This window comes from Sorex araneus, chromosome 7, assembly GCF_027595985.1.
Source record: "Sorex araneus isolate mSorAra2 chromosome 7, mSorAra2.pri, whole genome shotgun sequence".
NCBI classification, from domain to species: Eukaryota; Metazoa; Chordata; class Mammalia; order Eulipotyphla; family Soricidae; genus Sorex; species Sorex araneus.
This window is the reverse complement of record NC_073308.1, coordinates 60,809,812-60,832,156: the sequence shown is the minus strand read 5'-3', so window position 1 is coordinate 60,832,156 and position 22,345 is coordinate 60,809,812. Positions and strand designations below refer to the sequence as shown.

General features: G+C 41.6%; 1 protein-coding gene across 4 annotated transcripts in view; it reads right to left on the bottom strand.

The window, feature by feature from the left end:
- SH3D19 (SH3 domain containing 19) overlaps positions 1-22,345 on the bottom strand; it is a 199,949-nt gene that overhangs the window by 4,281 nt on the left and 173,323 nt on the right. For all 4 annotated transcript variants that reach the window (XM_055144849.1, XM_055144850.1, XM_055144851.1 and 1 more), the window contains 7 exons: positions 22,226-22,298; positions 21,238-21,368; positions 16,822-16,886; positions 11,985-12,187; positions 8,847-8,899; positions 5,018-5,204; positions 3,291-3,388 (listed from right to left, as the gene is read on the bottom strand). In XM_055144849.1, coding sequence (XP_055000824.1) covers positions 3,291-3,388; positions 5,018-5,204; positions 8,847-8,899; positions 11,985-12,187; positions 16,822-16,886; positions 21,238-21,368; positions 22,226-22,298 — 810 coding nt within the window. The remainder of the gene's footprint in view (positions 1-3,290; positions 3,389-5,017; positions 5,205-8,846; positions 8,900-11,984; positions 12,188-16,821; positions 16,887-21,237; positions 21,369-22,225; positions 22,299-22,345) is intronic.

Below are 22,345 nucleotides of genomic sequence, written 5' to 3'. Positions count from 1 at the left end.
TGTGCACCCCAAATTCACCCCCTAATCAAAACTTCTTCTTGAATAAGGAACAAAACTAGCTATTGTTTTCCATTTAACAATTATTCACTGAATATCCACTCTGTGTTAGCTACTATTCCAGACACTGTACATATAACACCGAATAAAGACATCATCCTAGCATGAGAAGAAGAAAGAAAAAGCCAGTTGAGGAAACCCAAAGAATGGGGTTGCCATCTCATTAGGGCAGCCAGGGAAAGTTCCACACAGGTGACAGTTAAGCAAAGACTTTGAGATGAGAAAAAATGAAGTAAAGTATGTATTTGCTGAATGTCTTGTTCTATTCTGTGTACTTTATAGGAATTAACTCAATTGAATAACACCATAGTCTTAGAGGAGGGCACTCTCATTTTGGTTTTTTGGGGTCATACTCAGTAAGTGTACAGGTGTTACAGTAGTGCATGGGGGACCAGGCAGTGCAGGAATTAGATCTGGGACTCTGCCATCTTCCTTCCTGCCATCTCTCTGGCCTTAAGGTACTATTATTATCATATACATGTGTATATATATATTTATTTATTATTATTATTTTTCTAATTTCAACATTAGGGCACTGATTGTACTTAGGGCTCACTCTTTCCTGGCTCTGTTCTCAGGGATGCTGTCATTCATATGTGTTACACATAAAAACAATATCCAACCATGTTGTGCTATGTTAGAAACTAGTTAATTCTTGGAATGGAAATTCAAATTCTTTTGAACATAGAACAGAGGTTACTAAGATGTGGGGTGATGGGGGTGTGCAGCAGCAGAGGGAGAAAAAAAGCAGACTGGAAGTGACACAATGATAGATAGAAGTGACACAAGGACAGAAGTGGAGGCTCTTAAGCATTTTGGTGATGGCCAACAGTGACTCCGGACACCAAAAGCACAAATTTTTAACACCACTGCAAACATGTTAGCTCAACTATGAAAAAGAATCAGACTGAATGGATTTATGTGTAGCCCTTGTACATTGCCTTCTGGGAAAAAGATTTGATTGATTTAAGGCCTTCTTAATGAAAAATAGAATGGGGAAAAAAATGCTGATCATAAAAGGTCATTAATTTCATTTATTCTGTGAACATTTTGACTGAATTTTTTTTTCACTAAATAAGATCCTTCTGGTTCCTAAAGTATACCATAATACCATAAAGGAAACCCTCTTTCCTCTCAACCTCTTTATTTCTTCTGACTCTGTGCATGAGGGTGGGCTGTGGGGGCCCCTATCTGCAGTAAAGGAATAGAACCAGGGTCCGCCATATACAAGACAAGCACCTTACCCACAGTACTGTGTCTCTGGCCTCAAAACTATTTTTCTTAAAGTGATGGTTCATACCACATCAGTTTTATGAGGGCTAAGAATTTTTTTTAAGTATTTTATTAAAAATATTATTAATAATGCTGCAAGTAGTGCAGAATCTCTTAAAAAAAACTCCGGAAGTATCTTACTTTTAGTCAGTTATTATAGAAAAAAAATAAAAGTAATCTATCCTCTGGGAAATACTGTGAATTTAAAAAAATTTATCTTAAATTATTGTTTATCTTAAATGAAAGCCAAAATAACATCCCCAAAGTTTTATTTTTTCTTTTTTGGGTCACACCTGGTGATACACAGGGTTACTCCTGGCTCTGTACTCAGGAACTACTCCTGGGGACCATATGGGATGCTGGGAATTGAACCCAAACCCGGGTTGGCCATGTGCAAGGCAAACACCCTACCTGCTGTGCTATTACTCCAGTCCCTCCCCTTTAAAGTTTTAAATCCAGTTAATTCACTTTCAGAAACATTTTACTGAAATGTAAAGACAAAGGGAACAGACTTTGGGGAAGGGAATGTACTCAGTGCTAAGCACTTGCCTTGGATGTTAGAGGTTTTAGATTTGATTCCCAACACCACAGAGTCCCAGAGCACCAAGCTGGGCAGCTGCCATCAAGTACCACCCGATGTCACCCCAAATAAACAAAAAACAACAGGAAAGACCTCTGAGTCACTAACTGGAGAATTAAAAGTACTAGACTAATTCCAAAGATTCGAAACTTAAGGATCAAGAATTTTAAAATTTTTTAAAAAGGAACTTGTATAGGGTTACCAATTTACAATTCTAAGAAATATATTTTTAGAAGTGACATCATTTTTTTGTTTGTTTGTTACACTCAAGAATTACTCCTGGTGGTGCTTGGGGGCAGGGGGCAGCATATGGAAAGCCCCCGAACCCAGGCTGGCCTCATACAAGGCAAGTACCTACCTGCTTTACTATTGCTCCAGCTCAAAATAACATCATTTTTTGTTTTTTTAAATTTTATTTTCAAGGAGTTGTTCGCAGTAATTGTTTACATTCAATATTTCAACACCAGGCCGGAGCAATAGTACAGCAGGGAGGGTGTTTGCCTTGCATACGACTGACCCGGGTTCAATCCCTGGCATCCCACCGGGTCCCCCGAGCACCACCAGGAGTGAATCCTGAGTACAGAGCCAGAAGTAACCCCTGAGCATCGCTGGGTGTGACCCAAAAAGAAAATAAAAAAGACAAAGAGATTTTAAAAAGATATTTCAACACCAACTCTACCACCATTAATTATTTCGAGTTTTCCCACCATCATCCAAGCCGGCTCAAAAGGCAGATGCTGAGTAATTTATTTTGTATTGCTTGAAAATAACATCATTTTATACCATGCTTTTGGGCCACCTTCAGTAGTGCTCAGGGCTTACTCCTGGTTCTGTGCGCCAGAATCACTACTAGCAATGCCTGGGGGACGATATGGCTGATCAAGCCTGGGTCAGACATATGCAAGGCAAGTGCACAACCTGTTGTACTAACTCACTGGTCTCCAGTCAATGTATTTGTGAACAAAAGTTGCTGTCAGGCCTGCCTGTAGCAGGTATTACTTGATTGCTCTACGAGTTGGTAAGACATGACAGATGCAGGCCACAGGCGCCATGGACAGAATTATCCATTATTTCGGCTACCATGGAAACTCCAGCATTACTGAGACCGACACCGTCAAAGATGGCGTAAGGACTTGGAATAAGGAATTAGTTCCAGGAATTTGGGTCTATCAAGCCAATAAGGCTTTCCTTAAGTATCTAAGTGCCTTTCTAATGATTACATTTGCTCTATTCTCATCCTTTAGTTCTCTTAGATTTATGACCAGAGATCTACTCATTCTTAGCAATAATCAGCATTCCACCAGATATTCTACTTTTCTTTGGAAGCCATTTCAAGATTCTTAGCTGCCTACTGCAGTTACAAAAAGATACACAGTCTGACCTTGAAGCAAAGCTCATCTTCATTCTCTCCATGGAAATCATATAAGGCTTTGGCTTTCCTCCCCTTCAATGCTAAAGTAGACGTCATCTTTGCCTCAGCTGTAAAGATACCAAAAATCCAAATAAATAGAACAGCACAGATTAAAACACAAATCTAACATTTTAGGAAATTCCCTTGTCATTCCCAGAAATTTTTCGATTAATTTGAATTTCACCTTCAGGATGAGGATAGATGATCTCTTAGCAGAAAAAAAAAACCGGTAACAGACGAAAGTGGCCATTGTAAGTGAAGGCTTTTCTTGTTTCTTTTTATCGTTTGGGCCACACCCAGTTGTCCTCAGGAGCTATCTACCGGCTGAGCTTGGGGACCACGATGTACTTCGGACTGAACCCAGGCCCCCCACCCCCTCTGCAGAGCAAGCACTCAGTCCTCTGAGCTAGCTTTCAGGCCTGTAGTTTTAGCCCCCTCTGCCCCTGCTAATCCAACCAAGTTTACAAAAAGATTTTGTATGACTTCCTAAATCAACTCTTTTGACTATAGCAAAAACCTTAAAGTGGAAAAGAACCAACAAACTTAAATTGAGCATGTCCAGAGGGAACAGGAATACAAGGAAACTCCACTGAATGTCAGCGTTACAGCATGTGGGCAGGTGCTTATGAATGGCAACTTTACGCAAGTGGTCACAAAACCAGTTTTATCAAAGGCTAAGTAAGTGATGCGAACAACTTCCTATTCTGTATTTCAGGTCACAAAAATATTACTTAATTTCTAAATAAAGAAAGACCAAAGACACTTCAGTTTTATTATTATTTTTTCCACACCCAGCAGTGCTCAGGGCTTACTCATGTCTCTGCACTGAGGGATGACTCCCGGCAGGGCTTGGGGTGCTGCGGATTAAACCTGGGTTGGCCACATGCAAGGCAAGTGCCCTGCCCACTGTGCTATCACTCTGACCCTGCAAACACTTGAATTATTCAACAATCATTTCTTTTTTTTTTTTCTTTTTGAGTCACACCTGGCGATGCACAGGGGTTACTCCTGGCTCTGCACTCAGGAATTACTCCTGGCGGTGCTCAGGGGACCATATGGGATGCTGGGAATCGAACCCGGGTCGGCCGCGTGCAACGAAAACGCCCTACCCGCTGTGCTATTGCTCCAGCCCCACAACAATCATTTCTTTACATTCATTTATTCATTCATTTTTTCCAGCATGCTTATGTTTATTCCAACTGTGGACCCTGGGCCTGCACAGGAAGGGCTTCCATCGTGCAGGCAGGGCACATCTCACGTAACTTGCTCCAGTGGGAACCGCTGAGACTGGCCAGGAAGACACATGTGCACAATTCTGAAATGTGGGGGGCAACCTGAGTACTCAGAGAAAATCCACACACACATACAGAGAACATGCAAACTCCAAACAGATGGTGGCTTGGAAGGGGTGGATTTTTTTCCTCAACATAAAAAATCAAACAGCCTTCAGGGCCTGAGAGCTACTACAGCGGGTAAGGTGCATGCATTCCACACGGCTGACCTGGGTTCACTCCTCGGCAACCCACATGGTCCCTTGAGTTCCTGAGTGCAGAGCCAAGCCTAAGTTCTGAGCACTGATGGGTGTGCACCCCCCTGCAACCCCCCAAAAAAAATAAAAAGAAAAATAACCAGCCTTATTCAAGGACCTGCTGATTATCATCTCCCAAGAGTGGACTCATTTCTTGTGGTTAACATACCTGAGCAGGGGCGCACAAAGACTGCTGGAAAGATGCCCTCCCTGCTGCGCAGCCTGCCCTTGTACCAGTCACAGTTAAGGCGCTCGAGGATGAGGATCCGGTCCCCCCTCTGGAAGGATAAGTCATCGCTGGTCTCTGCCACGAAGCTGTGAAGAGCTTCACACCATTCTCCAGATAGGCTGCTATCCTGTTACAAATCAGAAGTTTGGTAATAAACATGAGGTTTTATGTAAAATTGAATTCTATAAAGCTACAAAGTCGTGGGAACAACCTACAACCTGAGTTAAAGGAACATAAAAGTCTGAAGCCTTTTTTTTTTTTAACCATCCCCACCTCCCAGTCTGAAGTCTTCTTTCAGTCACCAACAGTTTTTGCTGCTACCAAGTTTCAGAAAGAAAAATTTTAGTAACTTTTTCTTAAAATATATTTTTGGAAGATATTTATGATATACTTGTGGTCTTTCTGTTTATAATGGATAAGTAATACTTAGGCAAAAAAATTCTAGTTATGATCTATTAGTTATTAAATTAAGATTAGCTGCATTTAAAAATTAGGAAAAAGCACACAGTATTTATTTGCATGGTGTTTATGATACTATGGGGAATTCTAGTAAAGTTAAACTGTTGTCAGTGACACTCTCCCTTGACCTAAATTAGAAGGATTGGAAAGGGCAGGGGATGGAGACGGTACAGTGGGTAGGGGTGCCTGCCTTATTTGTAGCCAACCGAGGTTCAATTCCCAGCATCTAATAAGGTTCCCAAGCACTGCTAGGAGTGATCCCGGAGACCAGGAGTAATTTCTGGGCATTGCCAAGTGTGGAGCCAAAATCAACCAAAACAAAACCAAACCCAAATGGACAGTCTGCTCATCCCCAGGTCTTTACTTGATTTAGAAGCTATCAAATCCCAGGGCATGTGATTTTATTAACTGTACTTTTCATTTCAGACCTAGATGGTCCTAAGGCTACCAGAAAAAGCACACAAATGTGGGTTAGTATGATGCAACACTCCAACATGAATGCTTTTATCCTTAACACATAAGAAGACTGTGGTCTATGAAGAAGTGTCTCTGCCAAGTGTGAATGGGAATTCCATGTTCAAGTTGCTCAGGATGGATGGAAGGAACAAAGCTAAGAGCAATGTTCTGGGGTCAAACAGGCCAAGGCTCCAGAGCCAATTCTGCTACTTCCCAGCTGAGTGACTCTGGGCAAGATTCTACTCCTTTGATTGCTGGCTGTGGAGATGAACTGAGATGATGAATGCGGAACACTCAGCACCATGCCTGCACATCTCACTCTCAACAACTGATGGCTTACAAAACAATAAATTAAGTCATGTATACAGGGGCTGGAGCAATAGCACAGTGGGTAGGGCGTTTGCCTTGCACGCGGCCGACCCGGGTTCGATTCCCAGCATCCCATATGGTCCCCTGAGCACCGCCAGGAGTAACTCCTGAGTGCAGAGCCAGGAGTAACCCCTGTGCATTGCCGGGTGTGACCCACATAGCAAAAAAAAAAAAAAAAAAAAAAAAAAAAAAATTAAATCATGTATACAAACCATTGAAATTTAGCTATCTAGTCCCTGCAGTTGAGAAACCAAAGAGAATGGTGCTCATTGCGGCAGAGATGTGGCGTAGTGGTAGAGTACAAGACTAGCATGCAGGCAACCTGAGTTTGATGGAGAAGGAGGGAAGAAGGCAGGAAGGCGGGTAGGCACTGGGCAGGAAGGCAGTCAGGGAGCAAGGTAGACAGGCAGAAAGGAAGGTCATCACTCCCAAGAAGTTCAGGCAATGGCAGAGATAGAGATAAAAGAATTAAGATACACGTAAAGTTCTATTTACTGACAATTTGACAACGACCCCATCAAGCTTACACTTCTGAAACATATCACAGAAAACAACTGTAACCCATATTCTTACTTAGTTAACAAGCTTCCAAAACCAAGTTGCACATGTGCTAATTTTAATCTAAATTCTCTCATTCCCTTACAAAAAGACTACAAATGTTTCGAAACATTCAGCAAGTCTGGAAGTATACAATGAAGGGAGAAAAATCTATCTACTTATAATCTAACTGCCCAGAGGCAATTGAACATTACGTATACAGATTAAACACATTTCCTCCTAGATTTTTTAAATTGCATTTATTCAATTTCCTATAACATTTTTCACTCATGCTTTTTACTTTACAGATTTCATTTTGCATGGCCTCAGAACATTCTTTCAATAAAGACCATATTTGTTTCTAGTTTTTTCCTATTATAGTGAATCAACTAATATGGTTAGTAAAGCCTTGTCTTAAAAAATATTTTAGGGTAAGAAAAAAATAATAGTTTAGGTATAGCAATAAAATTTACTTTCTTTAAAAAATTATTTTAATATTAATTTTTTATTTTATTGACTCACCATGAGATAGAGCACTGCAAAGCTGTTCATGACTGGGTTTCAGTCATACAATGTTCCAACACCCATCCCTCCACCAGTGTAATTTCCTAGCACCAGTGTCTCCAGTTTCTTCCCTACTCCTCTAAAACACAGCCCCTCCAGCCTCCCTCTATGGCAGACACCTGTCCTCTTTTCTCTCTCATTTTACGCATGATGGTTTGCAATACAGATGTGAAAGGTTATCATATATATCCCTTTACCTACTTTCAACATTCAGTTCTTGTCCGGAGTGATCACTTCCAACTAATGTCATAAGGGGCCCTCCCCTATCCTAACTACCCTCCACCTCTCACACCCTTGTGGTAATTTCCAACCACTGACCAGTCCTCCTGACCTATTTTCCCTCGCCTTGGAAATTAGTTTCATACTATTAAGCTGTACTTTCTTTTAGAATGCATTCATTTATTTATTGTGGAGGCCTCATCTAAGGGATGCTGAGGCATATCCCCTGCAGTGCTTGGAGGACAGTGTAGTGACAGCTCAAACCATAGACTCTTTCTTGCATGCAAAGGACACACTCCAGTCCGCTGAGCCATCTTCTCCAGGCCATACTTTCCCATTTATATTTAAAAAAATTATTAACTAATTAATTTTGGTATGGGGCCACACCCAGCTGTGCCCAGAACAAATCCTGGCTCTGTGCCCCACGGTCACTCCTGTGATTTTAGGGGAGCACATGCAGTGCTGAAGATTAAACCCAGGTTGGCTGCATGCAAGGCAAACACCTTAACCCTTGAACTAAATCTCTGCCCCATTTTTTCTAAACACTCTTGAGATTACTTTCTTGCTTTTGAGTTTTACTGCACATTTGTTAATCTTTGTTAATTTGACAGAATGTTAGCAATGGATGATTATTTCTTTATATGCTGCTTTATAAGGCAATTTATGCATAACTAATAAAGTTATACACACAAATACAACACACACACACACACACACACGTGTTATGGGGTTTACTCCTGGCTCTGCACTCAGGAATTACTCCTGGAGGGCTTAGGAGACCATATTGGGGACTGGCAAGCACCCTGACCAACAGTATTATCTCCCTGGTCCTCAAATATCCTTTTTAAAATATCAGCAACTTGCATTGTCTTTTTTTATCTTTCTTTTTATCTCTTTTCTTCTTTTTCTTCTTTTCTCTAAAGAATTACATGTCTTTCTAAAACATTTCTATAAGATTTATATACTATAAATATGTTGACCATTTAATTCTTTATTTCAAATTGCATTTAATTCTTTATTCTATTTAATTCTTTATTCCAAATTGTAATATAAATTGGAAAATAACATTTCTCTTGACAATTCTCTTTTTAATATTTGTCTCAAAGTTAAAACCTGGCTTTCACTGTAGTTATCCACTTGAGAGTTTGCAGGAGAAGTGCCCTACCTGAGAATTTGCACCAGAATCTTCTGTTTTGGTCTTCAGTCCTACCTTTGTGCCTACATTAAAAAAAAAGAAAAGAAAAGAAAGTCAAAACCTTAAATGTAAAGATCATATATATAGTATAGGACAACAATGGTTTGTCCTTTCTCCCTTGCCACAGGGAGTTTAGGATTATCAGGTTACACTCATCACAGTGCTCCCAAGTCAGTCCCATTCCTTTGCTTATCGGTAACTTCTCTGTGCTTTCTTCTCCAACCAGTCTATCACCTTTTTCCCCAATCAGACTCTGTTAACTTGTAAAGTCAGATTCCTCAGAAATCAACGATTTTATATTTGTGAGTGAAATATTGCTTTTCTCCTTCTCTTATGTCCTTTTTGCATATACAAGAAGACAGTTAATAGATTTTTTTTTCTTTTTTGGGTCACAACCAACGATGCTCAGGGGTTACTCCTGGCTCTGCGCTCAGGAATTACTTCTGGCGGTGCTCAGAGGACCATATGGAATGCTGGGAATCGAACCTGGGTCGGCCGCGTGCAAGGCAAACGCCCTACCTGCTGTGCAATCACTCCAGCCCCGGAAGACAGTTAATATTATGTGTTTGTAACTTGGGAGTTAACTGACTCCAAGTAATATTGACTCCTGGGCACCTGCTTTCTTGACTTAAGCCTCAGTTGCCCTTAGTTCCTAGCACCCCAAAAGCAGGGTCCTGATGAGAAACTGAATGAACCCAGGGCAAGCTGTGAGCCACCCTGGCATTGAAATGAGCCAGGCCAAAGCACCACAATACTTAACTATAAGTTAGAGCATCGTCATGGACAAATGCTGTCATGATCCAAAAAGTAATGATGAGATTAGGACCCTGCTAGGGTTAGGAAAAGTTAATCTGGCCTGAGCACTTCAGTCTGAGATTTATAGCGAGATGGCCCCAGGAGAGCAATCCTAAAAGCATAATGTATCTCTTACTGTGTCCATACAAAATGACTGTTTATATGCTTGTTGGACTAAGGAGATGAGAAACAAACCCATATTTTGCCCTTATGCCAGTTGTCTTGCTGGATGAGTATCTGTCCTAGAAGAAGCGTCCCCTGAGGGAAGGACCTTACATCCACTGACTGTATGATGACACCTATATATAATTGCTACTCCAACCCCTCATGCTTTGGGATTTAACTAAGGCTGTAAGATTGGGCTGGGGTGGCTGGAGCAATAGCACAGCGGGTAGGGCGTTTGCCTTGCATGTGGCCAACCTGGGTTCAATTCCCAGCATCCCATATGGTCCCCTGAGCACTGCCAGGGGTGATTCCTGAGTGCAGAGCCAGGAGTAACCCCTGTGTATCGCCAGGTGTGACCCAAAAAGCAAAAAAAAAAAAAAAAAAAAAAGAGTGGGCTGGGGGAGGCAGAAGCAGGAAGAAGTATGAAGGAGCAGGATTGAAGAGGAGGATAAGGGGGATTGAGGAAAGGGAAGATCGGGGGGAAATTGGAAGAAGCAGAAGGAGAATCAGAGGAGAATGGAGATGAAGCTGGAATAAACTGCAGTTGATACCAACCAGCCTGCTCCTTGTTCCGTCCTTCATCCGCCCATTGCCATCAGCCTCCCCAGGGTGGGGGAAGTGGCCCAAGACCACCAAACGCAGGCGGTAGGAGAGAGAGCCGCCAAGGCCTTTCTTATTTTATTTTTTAAATACATGATATATTATTGGAGAAAGGTCAGAGTGGATACAAGGGAGGGAAGATTAAGTGAGTGCATGGGATTGCAAACGAGCCTCTTCACTAAATGGCATATAACTGGTCAGGCACAACCCTCTCTGGGCTTGATCCCTGGCTGTAAAAAAGATTCACATTAAAGAGACTCTAATCCATTTCTCTTAAAAGTCTATGGTTTTCTCTCTCTCTTTAAGTCTATGATTCTTCTCTCCTATTTTGGTATGAAGTGACTAATATAATTTTCTAAACACTAGTTCCCCACTCTCTCCCTCCCTACTTCCCTCTCTCTCTTCTCCCCACCTCTTCTCTGACACACCCAGCAGTACTCAGAGCTTACTCCTGGTTCTGCACTCAGACATCCCTCCTGGAGGTGCTTGGAAGATGAAACAGGATTCAAGATCAAACCCATGTCAGTGATGTGCAAGACAGGGGTCCTACCCACTGTTCTATCTCATCAGCCCAACACTAAACCATCTCTTAAAGAGATAAACAGGGGCCGGAGCAATAGTATAGTGGGTAAGGAATTGCCTTGCATCTGGACAACCCAGGTCCAATCCCCAGTATCCCGTATGATCCCCCAAGCACAGCCAGGTGTAATTCCTGAGTAAAGAGCCAGCCTGAGCATTGCTGGGTGTGACCCAAAAAGAAAAAAAAAAAAAGATAAACAAAAAGCCCATTCCACATAAATCACTGTTTTTATTTTTTCTTTCGGGGGGGACCTGGGGGCAATACCCAGCAGTACTTAAGGGTTACTCCTGGCTCTGTGCTCAGAGGTCACTCCTAGTGGTGCTTGGGTGACTATATAGCATGCTAGGGAATGAACTGGGCCAGCCACATACAGGCAAGCACCTTAGCTCTGTACTATCTCTCCAGTTCCATAAAAATCACTTTTTTGGGGATCATACTTGGCAGTGCTCAGGGAATCATATGCAGTGTTGGGGATCAAACTGGGGTCAGTATGCAAGGCAGGTGTTTTTCTGTCAGTGCTATCTCTCCAGCCCCAAATCACGATTTTGAAAGTACATTTTCCTTACACTTAAAAAATATGATAACATGGATTATCGTATTAGTTTAAATGTTATCCGATTACTTGTTTCTTCTTTGTAGGGAGGGGCTCTTGATGGAGTGCTAGGGGGTAGCATGTGATGCTGGGGATCAAACCTGGGGCCCTGCACTCCAGTCCTCTGAGCTCTCTTGGGCCCCGAAGTGGGAGTATGGCATCCTTTGTTTAAACTCCCAAGACTCCCTATTCCACTAAGGGTATGCATTCTTTTGTTGTTGCTGTTTTGTGGTACCAGGGATCAAATCCTGGGCCTCATACAAACGAGACAAGCATTCTGTCACTAAGCCACAGGTCAGGCTCTTACATGGCTCTCACATTATGCTAATGTGAATTAGCATAGAATATGGCAGAAAATCACATTCCATATACTCACCTGGAATATGTGTACCAGAGGTGGGATGATCCTCCACTAGTTCCACAAAGTTAAGAGGGAAAATTCCGGTTCTGTCTCGAAGTTCTCCTCTGGCCCATTCTTCATTCACATACTCTTTAAGAATAATAATTTCTCCCTCTGAGAAACTTAATTCATCCTTCTGGTCTCCAATAAATTCAAACCGAGCAATACATCTTGGACCCCTGAACAAAGATCACATCTGTGGGTTAAACTGGACTACAGCTTTCAAAAAAGCTTACATGCTTTAAAATCCTTAGATTTTGTTAACTATAGAACTAGGTATGCTAGACATAATTCAAATTCTTTTTTAAAAAGTCCCCTCTCCCTCTTAGAAATTATTCATTCAAAACGCCCCCCCTTTTTTTTTTTGAAGGGGACAGGTATTTGGACTACACCTGGCTGTGTTTAGGGCTTACTCTTAGTGGTACTCAGAGGAACATAATGCAATGCAAGGGATTGCACCAGGGTTGGGTGCATACAAGGCAAGTACCTCACTCTCTGTACTATCTTTCTGACCCCCATAATTGAAAGTTTTTTTCTATAAAAAGAATAAATGGTATTTCTAAGTGACAGTGCTAACATTTTATATATGAGCATATACTCACTCAGAAAGGATAGTTAAGCTCACAGAACATATGCACAATTCCAGATAAGCAGCTGCCAGTTTACATTGTTGTTTCTTTGATTACCTTGACTTCAATACTGGATCTCCCTAATTACCAAGTCTTTGTATTTGTTGTATCACAGTGATCCAAGACCCAATCTGACCCCTTATTATCATAAATGTATTGTGTGACATATGCAAGGCAAGATATAAAACTTGCATAGGAGAATGCAATGGATAACAGCTAAGTAGAGCAGATGCTAAATATATGTTGAATTATTACATACAGCGCATATATTTTATTCTTTTTTTTGGGGGGGGGGAAGTTTGAGCCAAAGCTCAAACAAAGCTGTGCTCAAGGGCTACTTCTGGCAGTGCTCAAGGGACAATGTGCAGAGTTGGGATAAAACTTAAGTAGGACAAATGTAAGGCAATCACCTAAACCCCTGTACTAGCTCTTCAGCCCCTATATATGTTTGTATTTTTATTTTTGGGATCACACTTGCCAGTGCTTAAGGACTTGCTCCTGGTTCTGTGCTTAGGGATCACTCCTGGTGGGGCTTAGGGGATCATACCAGGTGCTGGGACCATATGGGAACGGGGGTCAGCCATGTTCAAGACAAATGACTTACCTGCTATACTATCACTCCAGCCCTGTACAGTCTTTAAAAGTAGAGGTTTCAGAGAAGAGAGAAACTTGGCATACCAACTCATATACTTAATTTCATATCTAACATTGACTTTTTTTTGCTTTTTTTTTGGGGGGGGTATCAAACCCGGCGATGCTCAGAGGTTACTCCTGGCTCTGCACTCAGGAATTACCCCTGGCGGTGCTCAGGGGACCGTATGGGATGCTGGGAATCGAACCCAGGTCAGCCGCATGCTAGGCAAACGCCTACCCGCTGTGCTATTGCACCAGCCCCATAACATTGACGTTTTTTAAACGATTTTTGAATCTCCTAAAAAGGCTTTTGTACCTAATAATTAGAAAATTCTTAAATTATCTGTACTATCTACTGAGAATAACTAAAGCAGAGACCAAGCTGTGTCTCTAGATGGCATAATTTAATGCCAAAACTTTAATTTGAGGCTTTAGTGAAGTTTCAATAGAAATAGGGTAAGGACAAAGACAATCTACAAAATGGGAAAGGATATTTACCCAATACCCATCAGATAAGGGGTTGATGTCAAGGGTTTATAAAGCACTGGTTGAATTCTACAAGAAGAAAACATCCAACCCCATCAGAAAATGGGGCAAAGAAATGAACAGAAACTTTCCCAAGGAAGAGATATGAATGGCCAAAAGGCACATGAAAAAGTGCTCTACATCACTAATCATCAGGGAGATGCAGATCAAAACAACCATGAGATACCACCTCACACCACAGAAACTGGCACACATCCAAAAGAACAAAAGCAACCGCTGTTGGAGAGGATGTGGGGAGAAAGGGACCCTTCTACACTGCTGGTGGGAATGCCGACTGATTCAGCCCTGTTGGAAAACAATATGGACGACTCTCAAAAAATTAGAAATTGAGCTCCCATTTGACCCAGCAATACCACTGCTGGGAATATATCCCAGAGAAGCAAAAAAGTATAGTCGAAATGACATCTGCACTTATATGTTCATCGCAGCACTATTTACAATGGCCAGAATCTGGAAAAAACCCAAGTGCCCTAGAACAGATGACTGGTTGAAGAAACTTTGGTACATCTGTACAATGGAAGTACTATGCAGCTGTTAGAAAAAATGAGGTCATGAACTTTGCATATAAGTGGATCAGCATGGAAAGTATCATGCTAAATGAAATGAGTCAGAAAGAGAGACACAGACATAGAAAGATTGCACTCATCTGTGGAATATAGAATAACAGAGTAGGAGACTAACACCCAAGAATAGTAGAAATAAGTACCAGGAGGTTGACTCCATGGCTTGGAAGCTGGCCTCATTCTGGGGAGAGGGCAGCTCAGATAGAGAAGGGTGGTTGGAGGCCATGCGGGGGAAGGGTGATGAGTCCTGAATGTAGACTAGAGACTGAACACAATGGCCACTCAATACCCCTATTGCAAACCACAACACCTAATTAGAAAGAGAGAACAAAAGGGAATACCCTGCCACAGTGGCAGGGTGGGGTGGGGGGAGATGGGACTGGGGGGGTGAAAGGGATGTTGGGCTTATTGGTGGTGGAGAATGGGCACTGGTGAAGGGATGGGTTCCCGAACTTTGTATGAGGGCAACATGAGCACGAAAATGTATAAATCTGTAACTGTACCCTCACAGTGATTCACTAATTAAAAAATAAATTAATTAAAAAAAAAAGAAATAGGGTAAGGAGAAGCAATTATCTAAAGAGAAAAGGTTGGTCCTGATTCAAGCCAAGCTTGAATTTAAGTCAAATCAATGGATCAAAGGTTATGAGACTCCACTTCAAATGTAATCTGCCACCATAGTAAACACTGCTTAGGTATAGGAGAACATCTAGACCTGACATAATTTCAACCACTGTGGCCTCAGAAGTTTTCTTATTTGTGATAACCTTTGCATTTATTTTCTGAATCCTCAGGGAACATCTCCTTATGTGTGACCTATTCAGAGACAGGTTTACAGTTTCCAGCAAGTAGTGAATTCTATTAATTTGCTCATTTAACTACAATATAAACTTGAATTGTGACTGTGTTTTAAGTCTCAAAGGAGTTACAATGATGCATAAAATGGTACATAAATTCATTGAAACACCTTCAGACACAAAGAAGACCCTTCCAATCTAACTCTGCCTTTATTGGGAGAAAAGCCCCTTCTGGTCTGCTTTGAAGTGCCACAAGCCTGCTGCAATGCATACTTACTGTGGGTCAATATGGCCAGGGGACAGGACGTATCAGGCAGGTGTTTGATGACAGTTTTAACCATTGTAATCACACAGGAGAGGTGTAACCCTATCTGTAGGAAACATGTTTGTTCTGACCACTGTGAGTATGTTTGCATTTCTCCCCCTGTATGCCCAGCCTATGTAAGTTATGCTGATTGTCTAATAAAGTGGGTACTGCTTAACAGGACACCCGCTGTGCTCGTGTGCCCATTCCGAGGTTGTGGAGGCAGCTGCATAGGTATAAGCTCTTTTCCCCGGGCCCCTCTCTTTACAGGGAGGGTAGCTTGGCTTGGCCCTCAGGCCTCTGTGTGACAGCCCCTTTGCAGGTCATGGAGACCTGCTCGAGAGAGGACTGGGGAGAGACCCCAACATGCCTTTACTTATCTTTCCTCCTAAAAGCAAAGCAATATAAAATATCCAGCAGTTTTTGTAGGGTTCACATTTCTTTGAGGTTCAACTATCTTGTGTGTCAAAAATATCTGACCCTGGGGCTGGAGCGATAGCACAGCGGGTAGGGCGTTTGCCTTGCACGCGGCCGACCCGGGTTCGAATCCCAGCATCCCATATGGTCTCCTGAGCACCGCCAGGGGTGATTCCTGAGTGCAGAGCCAGGAGTGACCCCTGTGCATCGCCGGGTGTGACCCAAAAAGAAAAAAAAAAATCTGACCCTTGAAATTTGTTGGTAGATCAACACTACAAGGCCAAAATAAAATGCAGGGGATGATGCAGCCCTCTCTGCTTCCAGGGAAGGCTTCACTGAGGGACGCAGCGGGGTAGGCTCTATCTACACACACAGATGTCACAGTCACCATATCACCTTCTGTCAGACGTCAAATTTTCACCTAAATTTTAATTCACTAGAGCTTTTTCTATTTTGGATTTGGGGGCCACATTTGATGGTACACAGGGCTTACTCCTATTTATGTGATCAGGGATCACTTCTGGTGCTGCTCATGGAACCATACGTGGTGCTGGGAATCAAACCAGAGTCTGACGTGTGCAAGACAAGTGTCTTTAACACCTATAATATCTGTCTGGTCCCCAGTGCAGCTTTTAAAGAACGAAAGAAGGCCAGAGTGATAGTACGCTGGTTAGGTGTTTGCCTTGTATCCTGGACACCCCATACAGTCCCACGAGCCCGCCAGAAGTGATCCTTGAGTGCAGAGTCAGGAGTAAGCCTTGGCCCCAAACCAAAACCAAACAAACAAACAAGCAAACAAAATGAAGTTTCTCTCATAATTATAAAGACACACCGAGAATCTGAAAAATCATGTCTGAAAATTATCTGATAATTCTTTATGATATGTTATCTCCTTTGTACTTAGTATAAAAGAACAAAACTTACTTAACACAATGAGATGAAACTGATTCTCTTTCTCTTTTTCTGTTTCCTTTTTCTGGAACATCAATCTATCAAAGACAAAATCAAGGCAACAACTGATTATTTTTCAGATTTTAGTAAAAAAAATTAAGGTTAAATAAATTTGGGAAACACTGATTGAACTGAGCTAGTTTAGCTAGATGTCACACTGATCAAGTGCTATCATAGGTGTAAAAGGTAAGAAATTCAGAATTTGGGGCCAGTGAAGATAGTATAGTGGATAAGGGGCTTGCCTTTCATGTGGCTGACCCAGTTCAACTTCCTGGACCACATATGATCCCTGGAACACTACCAGGCATGATCCCTGAGCACAGAGCTAGGAGTAACACAACTAGGTTTGACTAAACCCACTCCCTGCTGCCTCCCCCAAATAAAAATTTGGCTCGCAGAACCAAGTATAAATTGTAGCAAAACTTTCCTGAATAGCGAATCATTCATCTATTTTTTTACTGAATCACTGTGAGGTATGCAGTCACAAACTTGTTTATGGCTGGGTTTCAGTATAGTGTTCCAACACCTCTCCCTTCACCAGTGTACATTTCCCACCACCAATGTTCCCAGTTTCTCTCCCGTCATACCTGCCCCCAAGCCCCATTCCTCTATGGCAGACACCTCCCGCCCCCGCTCTTCCCTGCCCTCCTCCCCCTTTGGGCACTATGGTTTGCAATACAGGTATCAAAAGGTTATCATGTATATCCCTTTACGAACTTTCAGTATTCAGTTCTTGTCCATAGCAATCGCTTCCAACTATCATTGTCTTAGTGGTCCCTTCTCTATCCTAACTGCACTCATCACTTCTCCCCGTCCCCACCCCTCACCCCCGGCTGACTAGTGGCAAGCTTCCAACAGTGGACCAGTCCTCCTGGCCAATCAATCCTTCTGGAATTGGCACATTAGTATCCTTCTCCCTGAGTTAGTTTTCTCTACCCCATGTTCTTGAAGTTGAAAACTTCCGATGAGAAGGAGTAAAGGAAACTCTCAACAGGTGTTCACGCGTTGCAGTAACTACTCGAAGTGTTGGAAAAGCAGCTGGGTGGAAGCACAGTAGGCAGGGCTTGCTGTACTTGCCTTGCACACAGCAGCCCCAGGGACGATCCTCAGCTCCCACATGGCCCTCCAAAGCCCTGCCAGGAGTGATCTCTGGCATTACTAGGTGTGGCCCAAACAAACAAAAAGTGCTGGTAGAAAACTATACTTTCTTGACCCCCCCCAAATAAGACACTTTTTTAAAAAAAGACACTTTTTTTGTATTTCCCTTTCTCCTCATCCCTTCCTAAATAAAACATTTGAATTAAGCTTCTGGATTTTCTCATTTCCATAATTCTGCAACATTTTTTTTTCTCTTACAATGTTAAAAGGATGAAAGGAATTAGTACTCAGTGAGTAACTACTAAGTTATAAGTACTTTATATAATATTTCATTTACACAGCTCAGTAGAGCAGGGCTATGATAACATATTTGACCATAATCATTAAGTATGGAAAGAACTCAAGGCTATAAAGTCTATACTTAATAAATCAGCACCCTTTTTGATGAATTCCAAAAGTTTGAAGTTCCAAAAATTTTTTTAACTTCTAGGCTTAAAAATAACTCTTACGGCAATAATGTGGCAGATTAGCATGATTAATTCTGGTGTAGTAATTGTGCTTTTTAAAGTACTGCTTCAGTGGGCAGAAGAAAAATGAGGAAGAGTGCTAAAACTAACATTATTCTTTTTTTTTTTATTTTTATTTTTAATTAGAGAATCACCGTGAGGGTACAGTTACAGATTTATACACTTTTGTGCTTATACTTCCCTCATACAAAGTTTGGGAACCCATCCCTTCACCAGTGCCCATTCTCCACCACCCGTAAACCCAGTGTCCCTCCCACCCTCCCCAATCCCATCTCCCCCCCACCCCACCCTGCCACTGTGGCAAGGCATTCCCTTCTGTTTTCTCTCTCTAATTAGCTGTTGTGGTTTGCAATAAAGGTGTTGAGTGGCCGCTGTGCTCAGTCTCTAGCCCTCATTCAGCCCGCAACTCCCTTCCCCCACATGGCCTTCGACTACAATGTAGTTGGTGATCGCTTCTCTGAGTTGACCTTTCCCCGGAACGTGAGGCCAGCCTCGAAGCCATGGAGTCAACCTCCTGGTACTTATTTCTACAGTTCTTGGGGAAACTAACATTATTCTTAATATTAATTTGGAAAATACAGTTGGAGTTCGCCCAGAAAATCAGAAAACACACACTCACGCGTGCACACAGACATATACAGGACAATTTTTAAGACCCACATTTTATAATTTAAGAGACCTAAACTCATATTTAGGGACCCAGGGCTGAGATCTCCAAGCCTGCTCGGATTGGGACTGGGCCTTTTCCACCCAGATCCCCCATTTTCCAGTAGCTTGGCAGCCACACCCACAAACTGCCCCTGGCGCCGTGTAATCCCACCAACGGCCAACATCCAGAGACTATAAGAACAAGTTCCTGGAAGCCTAATAGCCTTGTTCTCCTTAGAGAACCTGACAAGCTGCCAAGAATTTACTGCCTGCATGGGAGAGCCTTGCAAGCTCCCCATGGCGTAATCATATCCAAAATATAGTAAAAAATGTATACATACATCTCGGAGAGCACAGAAGGCTACCGAGAGTATCCCGCCCACATGGCAGAGCCTGGCAAGCTACCTGTGGCATATTCGATATGCCAAAAACAGTAATGATAGATCTCGTTCTCCTGACTCTGAAAGAGCCTCCAATCATTGGGAAAGACGAGTAAGGAGAAGCTGCTAAAATCTCAGGGCTGAGTGTAATAGAGACATTACTGGTGCCCACTTAAGTAAACTGACAAACAACGGGATAACAGTGATATCGTGATACAGTGAAACTCATATTTGAAAAAAGACAGTTTCTCTGTTCTATTTTTTTTCCTGAAATTTCTGATGTAATGAAAAATCACTTATATTCCCTCCCAGTTCTAAATAAGCTGTTAGCACTCATCTATATAAGCTATTATATTGCCATTTTCCAGTACCATTTACTTATCTTAAAAACCAGGTCACACTCTTCCTACTAACAGAAATGTTCATATGACACTCTGATTTTAACCCTGTGTTTAACAACCATATGGTTTTGTATTCAAAATGGTCTGTTCTCACAAGTTAGGCTGAGAGAAAGTGGAAAACTTTAATCCTTTAATATAATTAATAATATGGGCTGAAGCTATAGCACAGCTGGTAGGATATTTGCCTTGCATGCTGCCGACCTGGGTTCGATTCCTCTGCCCCTCTTGGAGAGCCCGGGCAAGCTACGAGAGTCTCTCACCCACATGGCAGATTCTAGCAAGCTACCCGTGGTGTATTCAATATGCCAAAAACAGTAACAAGTCTCACAATGGAGACGTTACTGGTGCCTGCTCGAGCAAATCGATGAACAACGGGAATAAAAAAATTATAACCTTCTTGAGCTAACATTTACATACCATACATTTTATTCAACTTAACATGCACAACTCAATGGTTTTTACCTTAGCTACAAATATGTACAGAGGAGAAAGAGATAAATTTAGTTCTATTAAGGCATTTATAAAATGGAAACGATAAAAGAAAAAAAAATAATGAACTGCATGCAAAAAAAAATGTATCCCAAGAAGAAATGGTACCATTACTGGGAAAATATTCCTTTAGGGCAATCTAGTATTGCTTAATTCTTATTAACAAAAATTTTTACTTTTATTTATTTTTGGTGGTGCTTCAGAGATGCAACTGGTCAGTGCTTCAGTGCAAGAGTGGCGCTTGGGGATAATCCCAGATGGTGCTGGGGGTCTCCAGGGCTATGCCTGGCTATGTTTAGGGACCATGTGGTGTAGGGGACTGAATTATGATAAGCTTCATGCAATGCAAGTGCCTTAACCACTGTAAATCTCTCTGGTCCCTTAGAAAAAACTTTTAAAAGAATTAAAGGTTATCCTTAAGTACTTACCCATCCGCCAAAATTATTTGACTCGCAGCTGATGTATAAAATTTGCACTTTAGGATTTCAGAAAGAATCAAAACATTAATTTCTAATACCCCATAATATTATAATAATTTACCAATATCCAGCTGAGCAAGTCTTCAATTTTGGTTTGTATTGGGGCTACACCTAGCAGTGCTCAGGAGTTACTCCTGGATCTGCACTCAGAAATCACTCCTGGTGGGCTTGGGGGACCATAAGGGATGCTAGATTGCCTTACCCATTGAACTATTTCTCTGACCTTAAACTTCATTTTTTAGTTTTCCAAACACCAAGTATTCAAGAAAGAGAACTAGATAGAAGTCAAGAGTCCAGGCTTTCAGTTAGCTTGCAAGTAGCACAGAGACATGTGAACATATGCAAAGGAAACAACAGGCCTACTTACAATTACTTTGACATAGTTGGCAGGAAACACACCAGTCTGGTTTCGACATTTCCCTTTATACCAATCTGCATCTATTTTTTCCAAAAGATAAACAATTTCTCCAGAAGTGAGATTCAAATCATCAACTTGCTCTGTAACATGAAATCATAATTATGTATGATGCATTATTATGGTGGCAGATTTGATTAAAACAGAGTGCAAAATAGTATTCAGTTCTGTCCATTGAGGCAGTATATTCTATGAATGTTGAGAATAGATCATACAATCTAATTGACTTTTAGAGGATATTGCTTTTATGGGATTCCTCTTTTAAGACCAAATTATATATATTTACTATGCATTGATTTATGAGAAATGGTAAAAAAAAACTAGGCCAAAAAAAAATTAAAAAAAAAAACTAGGCCAATGATTCCTACTGTTTCACTGGAAACCCTTTGCTAAATATATATGAAACAATGAGAGGGTATCACAGATAGAAGAAAATAGTTTTATTCTTAAAATTTTCAATCTCAAAATATTAACTAAGGGAGTACTATAGCTCTTTAACAAGTAACTTTACCCTCACTAAAATAAAAATCAACCTACCAAGTATGTAAAAAGAGTGATAAAGAAATCCAAAGATTATTTTATTTTGATCCTGGCACACAGAACAGTTGACTACAAAAACTTTATTCTATGTCTCATAAGTAATAGTTGAATGGTTTGGAAAGAGTTAAGCAAATAATAAATTACTCATTTGTTACTTGCTCATCTGGAAGGGAAAGTCTTTTCTCATCTCTCACTCTCTCGGTCTCTTCTCTTCCTGTTGTTCTCCCTCTCTTCCCCTTTCTGTTTGAAAGGCACAGGAAGCCAGCCTCTCCAGAATGGCAGAGTTCAATCTACTCTTCCCAGAGGTGAGGCTGATGGCTTGGTGACTATCCAGCCCAGACTCAGCTGGCACAGATGATGGGAGATCACCTGCTCTCCCACTTTACTAACACATCCTTACCTGCTGCAAAATCATGGAGAACCATAGCGTGAGGAGCACTACAGCCAGCAGGCTTCTGAGTGTAGCTTGAATCCTTAGGGGGAAAACAAGGCAGTGAATGAAGTGTGCAAGATAGATGCT